The sequence below is a fragment of the Rhodnius prolixus genome, unplaced genomic scaffold, assembly GCF_049639745.1.
Source record: "Rhodnius prolixus isolate KJV_2025 unplaced genomic scaffold, Rpr scaffold_7, whole genome shotgun sequence".
In the NCBI taxonomy this organism is placed as follows: Eukaryota; Metazoa; Arthropoda; class Insecta; order Hemiptera; family Reduviidae; genus Rhodnius; species Rhodnius prolixus.
The window spans coordinates 859,640-868,158 of NW_027411582.1; the positions used below are offsets into that span (position 1 = coordinate 859,640).

At 32.2% G+C, this 8,519-nt stretch overlaps 1 protein-coding gene across 1 annotated transcript; it reads left to right on the forward strand.

The window, feature by feature from the left end:
• The first annotated feature begins 99 nt into the window (after window positions 1–99).
• Window positions 100–8,159, forward strand: LOC141446628 (mini-chromosome maintenance complex-binding protein). Its single transcript, XM_074113211.1, has 13 exons — window positions 100–291; window positions 360–542; window positions 625–726; window positions 2,164–2,261; window positions 2,335–2,446; window positions 2,530–2,716; window positions 2,895–3,012; window positions 3,093–3,266; window positions 3,674–3,783; window positions 6,361–6,494; window positions 6,577–6,747; window positions 7,597–7,694; window positions 7,776–8,159. Exons 1-13 carry the CDS (start codon window positions 214–216, stop codon window positions 7,888–7,890), a joined length of 1,680 nt encoding a protein of 559 aa, XP_073969312.1. The 5' UTR covers window positions 100–213; the 3' UTR covers window positions 7,891–8,159.
• The last annotated feature ends 360 nt before the right edge of the window (window positions 8,160–8,519 follow it).

Genomic DNA, 8,519 nt, shown 5'->3' on the forward strand with positions numbered 1-8,519 from the left:
GAATTCAAAAGTTAGTGAGATAAAAAGTAAATAAGTTAATTTTGCTCTGGAATTATGAGCCTAACGGGAAGGGGCTATTTCCTTTCCATCGTTTACTGTTCATTTCATAATCATAACCTGAACCTGTTAGAGAGAAGTTTACATGGCCTTGTTCCCGCGTTAAGGATCAGGTTTCATCTTTCATTATTCTTTGGATTCTTTTGAATTATAATAATGTGGGATATTACAGCGGTAACATTTGCTTCAAAATCTGAAGAATGCCTAACTTATATAAAAGCCAATTGGGATAAGGTAAATATTACTATCCTTTTATTTAATAGGTATTTCTAAATATCTATATTTCAATATTTGATCTGCAGATCCCGTTGTTGAATTGTGTTCCTGACTATAAATTAAGTGAAGGGCAACTGGTGAGATTTTGCGGCATGATACAGGATATGCCCAATCCTGTTTACTATTACTCCTCTTACGAAGTACTCAATATTAAAACAGGCTTAAAAGAAATCAGATCGGGCAAATATCGTGATTCTCTTCAATGTGATGTAAGTTTTTTCCTTAAAAGTAAAGATTGAAGAGGGTTTAATTGAACTAATGAAATATGCTTGGTTTTTTTATTCCCAAAAGGAAAATGAGTCTCTTATCTTGGATTCTGGAAATTGCCAGAATCAGGAAAGGCAACTATATTTTTGTGTATCCGTGCCAGCGTTAAATGAATGGGCGGAACCAGTATCCTTTACATAGCTTTTGTGCTAGTTACAGTGGATCAAAGATCTATAGTCAAATGAGGTATTTATATTGTTTAAAACATTTGCTATACGCTCCTAGAAGTTAGTGATAGCTTTTTTGAACCGCCAATTCAACATGTATTTCAATGTAGAATTCAGTCCTAAAGGGGAATCAAATTTATAAATTCGTAAAAGAAGTACTTAATATTGAATTCAAAGAATTGTAAATTTTCTAGGAGTGATAAAGGTACATCTTTTGAGTCCTAAGGTTTTGTAAAATTTCCAGCATTCTTTTTTATTTTTGTTATCACATTGGTTCTGTACATTAATTCCGTTTCCATTAGAAATGTGAAGATATCTTTAAAAGAGTTTACATTAACTACTTTCACATGGAACAAACACAATAGTCTACAAATATATGTTCAAGCGATTCCGAAGGTAAACTGTTTGATGTTGCTGGAGAAAATTTTTAAGCTTTTTAAACTAAACTATTATTTATCATAGAAACATACTTATCCAGAGGGGCTGAAAAATACTTGTACATACGAAGAGTCAATTTATCTTCTTTTACAGTACACATTTATAAATCGATGAACCTCATGACATTGTCTGGGTGGTCAGTCATAATCTTCAATTTGCCGACGATAAGTTCATAATAAGTTCATAAATGCTGTTTCATATGTGAAAAATACAGGGGTTTTCCATTATCAAAGTATAATTAAATTAAACATTAAAATAATTATATACATGTATAAAAAGAAGTATTTTAAATAAATTCAGTAATAGTGCAACAAAAGTGAAGTTCGAATATGTATTATGGTTTATTTAATTTATTAATTTCGTGTTAAGTTATAACTCAAAGTTATAAGTTTAGGGCCAAAATTAGAGTGTGCAGGTTATTAAAACTGTAATTTTATGAATAATAAGTATAATACCACATTGTTTTTATTAAATGGACTTCTAGAGGCGGCAATCAGAAAAGAAGAGTAATAGTTTAGAATGTACAGATTAGAAAGTGTCGGGCGTTAAAAAAATGTAACAAAATAAAAACAGTTTTCTGTGGTTTGGTCGTCTGAAGTGTCTGCCTTTTTTAAAGTTCCGAGGAAAATTTATAATAGGCAAACAGATGAAAGGAGGAATGACGATACCTCGCAAGGCCTAGCAGGTTGGGGTAAAAGATGGCGTTAAGGGCTAGGGCTTTCAGGAAGGTCTACCTGCGGAAAGAGGGAAAGCTACTTGGCATACATTAAGATTATGAATTAGAGGGGAGATTTTAAAAGTAAATTTGAACCCAAATCTTGGAGTGTTTCGTCATTAATCTTTTGCATTAAATAAAAAACAGTTTTTCACTCTGACCACTCTGTACATGGCAGCATTGGCAATGTGATCGTCTCCCATTTACATCAGTTTTTTTTTTCTTAATATTTTGACAATTTAGAAATACGTTTATGAAACTAGCCAAGAGAGCGCAGCTATTTCTTACAGCAGTAAACGTAACGCAGAAGATATGGAAGTGGATGGACCAGGTCCCGTTGAGTAAGTACAAAAAGGCAGTATCAATATCTTAGTGTTTTTATTGCACGAATTCAGTTTACCATTTATATTTCAGGATAAAAAAACGTCTTTGCTCCTCTGTACCTTCATCAGAAAAAAATGGGTCACAGAATCTAACTCAATATTACCCCGTTCCTAGCCCCAACAATTATTCCTGTGTTGTTCATGTAAGGTTCACTATTTTGCAAGAAATCATCGCTTACTACATTGTGATTGTAGTCTATGTTACAGCCTTTATTTTTTTTTCCAGACGTATGACGATACAGCTGACAGTCAACTAAAAGTTAATGACGTAATTGAAATATGTGGATTCATCAATTTCAGTCCACTTTCTCAAGATAATGAGCTGCCAAATATCAACATTCCAAGATTACATGCTGTTACTTTGAAAACTATCAAATCATTGAATCCATATTGCAGTTCAGATCCTAAGCATAGTAAGCATTTAATTTTTAATAAAGATACATATATCAATTTTTTAATAGAGATATATTGTTTCTCGTCAATGAAGTATCTAAATATATAATAGGATTCATCAGCTTTAGTGTATTGTATTTATTGGGGATTCAAAAATTGTGAATTCAGTAATGACACCATTACAAATAATTTTTATAGATCAGATATTGAGTGAAGCCAAGAAACTTCGATCAGAGCTACATCTTGTACTGACTCAGTTGTTACTGGGAGATTCGCTAGCAGCGGATTATCTGATCTGTCATCTAATTGCACATGTGTATGAATATTATAATAATTATAACTCAATACCTTTTTTTTCTATTACTATTTTCAAGAAAAATTCCAACTTTTTTACAGATATGCCCGGTTGGATTCTACAGTTTTAGGTAAATTTACTGTAAATCTATCAAATATACCCAGAACCAATGATTACATTACAAATCTTTATAAACTGATTTCCCAGTTACTTCCAAAAACACATTATCTTCCCATGTCACTGGAAACTATGAACTCTACAGAAATGATACCAAAGTAAGTTTGTTTTTTATAACCGCTAGTACTACTGTAATGACTTAAGAATTTCTGCTATAAATAAAATTCAATATGGCAAATAGACACCAATCGAAAAAACATCCTCTAAAATTAGAGTAAGAAAATGTAACTTTATCAGGAAAATGTTTTGGTTGCTCGATGGTCACTGTGTACTCCAAACAATAAAGTGTATTAAATACGTTGTTCTAGAACAACTATATGTAGTATCAAAAAAAAATTTGTTAATGTAGAAAAAAGTTCGAAGACTGGTTTTCGTTATGTATTATTGGTTATGTAAAATTTAATTTATTAAAACCATCTGGTATTTCTGTGGTAAATAGGTTGCCTAATTCATCTAATTTAATTATTTGTTATAATCTTTAATGGCATTGTTCTGTATATTATAGAAAGAATTATGAAACAGATCGCTTGCAGACAGGTTTATTACAACTTAGTGAGCATACACACCTAGTGATAGATGAAACTAAACTGGAAGTTGGAAAACTAGAAGAGAAAGGTTAGTTTCCTTGAGTGTTTGTACTTCTGTTTCCTGTACAGATGGCCTTGGCTGAAGAAGTAGGTAAATATTGCTCTTACCAAATAACTGGACGAACCAAGGACTTACAAACTGGATTCTCATCTTGTGGCGGGTTCAGTTCTAACGGGTCATTCCATGTCAAATCAACACGGGGTCTGAACCTCACCATCTCGGATTTTCTTGAAATTTGGCACATGTGTACTATTGGTATAGACTTGGAAAAATATGAAATTTTACTGTGATATGTCAACTGGTTTATGAGTTACAGGGCTGTAAAGTTGCCAAAAATGGGCTGAAAAACAGGGAACCCCGAGTTTTTGAATTACTGTAGAAGCTTTCCTAATTGAGCTACAGACTTGGGATTGGTGTCATTTTATAGTATATATAATGCCCTTTCCTGTGATATGCGACACCATATGGGTTAGGATAAATAAAGTTTGTTAAATTTAAATTTTAAATTTTTTAAAAAGTACCTATTTTAAAATTTTAAAATTAATTCCATGAATAGCTAGTAGTGTTATGAATCACTGGGCAAAATATTAATTTGGGACGACAATGGCTTCATTGTTAAAAAAATTTAAGACTAAAGCTCCAATCCGATTAATTCAACTCTGAATTCATGTTAATACAATAATGCTAATAATAATTCCACTAATAAGTCCAAAGTAAAACATACTGTTAAGTAATAAGATCTCTTTAATATTTTAAGCTTGAAAAGGCGTCATTTGTTTGTCATGCATCACTTTCTAGTAGGACATATGTAAGTTCTTCCAGTCAGAGTCACAGGATCAATTTTTATCAAAACATCCACTACTGAGACCCAAAGAATATCGGCATTTCTTGGATGCGAGATGATTTAGAGGGTCCAGCTGGATGAAGAAGAGTTACTTTTACTTCATCAAGTTCTCTAAAACATATCCAAGCCAAGCCACCAGTTTCTTTATAGACTACACTGATATACAACCTGATATGGCGGCTAATTTTAGATTATCAGGGAATTTTGAAACTTCCATTTCGCAAGCTTCTGAGTTCATAGAAAAGTTTTTAACCAATATTTTGGATTCACTTCTGGGAATGAAAGCATGGTATTGCTGTGTTCCTTTAATAGCCAATGCTTGAGCAAACCGATTTTTTAAAAAACACTCAGATTCAACATAGTCTTCCTGAGTTGAATATGCAAAGTCTATGTTGGTGATGTTTTCAACTGCCCACTCAAAAAGTTGTAATGAAGTTTAGATTTGATTTTCATAGAGTCGTTGCAAACTGGCACGAGCTGCCAGTCTCTTTACCGAACCCCCTACGATATCACAAGGCCCTTTGCCGACTTAAACCACCTTTAAGAGGCTGTTATCTCAGTCAAAGAAGACTGTTCTTGAACAAAGATATTAAATTGAATTATTTTTGTATAATTTGATTAACTGCATTAAAATAATATATTACAATTAATATGAATAATTACTGTCATCATAATTATTAATTCTAAAAATGATTTCAAAATCAATATTTTAAATCTTAATAATTATTAATTATGATTCATTGATTCATTATTACTATTTTCAATTTATTTATTACTTTAATTTTATTAAAATATATTTTCCACGAAAAGGAGCTTTAGTCTTAAATTTTTTTAACAATGAAGCCATTGTCGTCCCAAATTAATATTTTGCCCAGTGATTCATCACACTACTAGCTATTCATGGAAATAGTTTTAAAATTTTAAAATATGTACTTTTTAAAAAATTTAAAATTTAAATTTAACAAACTTTATTTATCCTAACCCATATGGTGTCGCATATCACAGGAAAGGGCATTATATATGCTATAAAATGACACCAATCCCAAGTCTGTGGCTCAATTAGGAAAGCTTCTACAGTAATTCAAAAACACGGGGTTCCCTGTTTTTCAGCCCATTTTTGGCAACTTTACAGCCCTGTAACTCATAAACCAGTTGACATATCACAGTAAAATTTCATATTTTTCCAAGTCTGTACCAATAGTACACATGTGCCAAATTTTAAGAAAATCCGAGATGGTGAGGTCAAAAATGGTCTTTTTTTGTGTTGATTTGACATGGAATGACTCTAACCAAATGAATGTACCGCCATAAGTTTCATCTGATCTAGCGCCGAAAATTCCAATTTTTCACTCTTCAGAACCATAAAGAAGTGTAGAGGCACTGGGTCAAACAAAGAAATTGTTTATTTACATCAATTACTTTAAGCCCTTAATATTTATCCTATGTAATCTTTTTTTTTCTCAGAATTTCTTTTTTCTTGAAAGTAGATGTCACTGAGCGCCTGTCGCTGAGTGTTACATTGCTTATTTGAATTTTCTGCTCGTGCAAATGGTGTGCCCAGATAAATTTATTTCTTATTGTATTGTAGTACCAACCAAATAGCTCTACAATAGATAGTCTTACTTATCAATTTTTCCAGATTTCTTGAAAAATGTATTTGAATTATTTGTTTACCTTTTTTAGAAAGTTAATTTTGCTCGCAATATGTTTAAATTATTTGGGATGTTGTGAACTAAAGCAAGACAATGTTGGTGTTTTAGGAGTTAAGAATATTCAAGCGTTGAAGTGTCTGATTGAAAATCAAAAACTTGACTACGACTTTAAGTTCTTCACCGTGGAATTCCTTACTGATGTGCCCGTATTAATTCTATCCGAAGGAAAATCTCTATTACCGGTAGAGTAGTTCACATGCATTATTGTTGTAAAAAATTGTTCTACACACGCATTACAGACAAAGCATTGTTTTTTTGTTTTAGAGTGATTGTCATATTGTGTTGACTCCACTGCCAGAATATACATCATCCTTAGAGGAATGTTATCTGGCCATTGGTAAATATTTGCGCCAGCCTCTGTTAGACCAATTGAGACAGTACTTAGCTCTGGTAACCACCGTCACTAATTTCAATCTACCTGAGCATCTTCTCCAGGTAACTCACTTCCATAATTAGAACTTGCACTCTAATTCACTTATTCTTCATTTCGAATGATTTTTAAATGATTGACATCTGACGAATTAAGTTAAAAGTACAGAAACTTTTAGCAGCAATCAGATAGATTTAACTTATTGGTTTCTTTGGCATAGACAGAGTGTGATGGATAATTGCATCGCAGCTTGTCATGGCTTGCTTGCTTTGAATTATTATTCAAAATAATTCCTATATCTTTCTTAGTAGCAGTGATTTGAAAAAAATAATTAGTACATATCTTAAACAAATTTGAAGTAATTTCTACGAATACAAGTAATTTATATTAAAATAATATTAATTACTGAAAAATAAACTAAAATGAATTTGGAAGAGGGCCAAGAAGGCGCAGTGAGCACCCATAAGATCAATGCTAAACAAGGCTAGACAAAGCTGTATCATCTGTCGGGGATAGCTGTCATTCGTTGTGTGAAAAAAGTGGTTCAGTCACATCATGCTTTCTTGTAACATGTTTCAATTAGTACATGCTTCCTTCGTGCTTTGAACTAGTTTTCTATAATTCTCAAAAGACTTCGCTAATTATGTAGCATCCCCTGTCTTAAAATCTATAGAGGTATTCTATAGTGCTCCCTTTCCAAACCGTTTTATTAATTTGAACTTTTAATTCTGAAGAACGATTATATTTGACAGACGATTGAACTAACGGAATTTAAATCTTTCTTGCAGAAACAAGAATTAATTCCACTTTAACTATGGCTTATACTTAGCTTTGCTATAGTCATAGTTTTCCTTAATTGCTCTTAATTCAAATATTTTTTTAAATAATCATTTACCTAAGTTATTTTGTATCAGACGATAGAAAATGATTTAGTACAACAAAGACATGGAGCAGACCTATCATCTGAGAAGTCATCTGCAGACGATTTTCACGCTAGATTGGTACTTGCTAGGTAAGAAAGTGATTTTAGTTTTTTTAATAAGTTCAAAAGAAAACCACAAAACAAAGGGAGTGTGTTATATTTATATTTCAGATTAATGTCCTTAAGTTATGGTGAAAAAGAGCTAACCAAAAATATTTGGGACCAAACTGGAGTTTTGGAGAAGAACAGGAAACTTAGACTGAATGTTCATTTAGTGAATCCTTAATATACTTTAGCTTGGGAACTTCTCATACGAACTATAATTTTGTAATAGAATATTAACTGTAAGTAAAGGCACGTAGAAAAGTGTTATTTCTTCGTGTCATTAAAGTTGGTGGTTTTTATGTTCTGATATTGTGACAATCGTGGAAAAATAATAATAATAATGGAATTGTAAGCAAGGTGAGATCATCATCATCATCTGATAATGTAAATTTTGTAACAATAAGTATTTGTGTTTGTATTTTTGAAATAAATTGTTTAATCAGTTTTGTATACAGTTTTGTATGAATCACTGATACTCTGATGTGGGTTAAGATCCAGCCCTTATATTTTATCCAAACGGTATCTTTATCTACCCTGTGAATGGTCCCACGACTCTACTGTACGAGGATTTCATTCCAAAAATGAAGCAGGCTGCGGAGAACCAATGCCAAAACGTTGAAGGCGTACAGCACCGTTGATGCTAGTTGACGTATTTGTTATTGTGGCGATGAAAAAGCGAGATAAAATTTAAGGGAAATATAACAATAGCAAAAACAATTTAAAAACACTTGGACTAAAAAGACTAAAAAAATTGGGTGATTTAAATCCAGCAGCCCACCGATAATAGAGGATACTCATCAAGTCTATTGT

What these genes read in the sequence shown, in the direction of transcription:
- LOC141446628 (XM_074113211.1), top strand. Translation starts at nt 214, where the DNA reads ATGTGGGATATTACAGCGGTAACATTTGCTTCAAAATCTGAAGAATGC. An exon ending in TACCTGAGCATCTTCTCCAG is followed by an intron (nt 6,748 to 7,596) that starts GTAACTCACTTC and finishes ATTTTGTATCAG; the next exon opens with ACGATAGAAAATGATTTAGT. An exon ending in GCTAGATTGGTACTTGCTAG is followed by an intron (nt 7,695 to 7,775) that starts GTAAGAAAGTGA and finishes TTTATATTTCAG; the next exon opens with ATTAATGTCCTTAAGTTATG.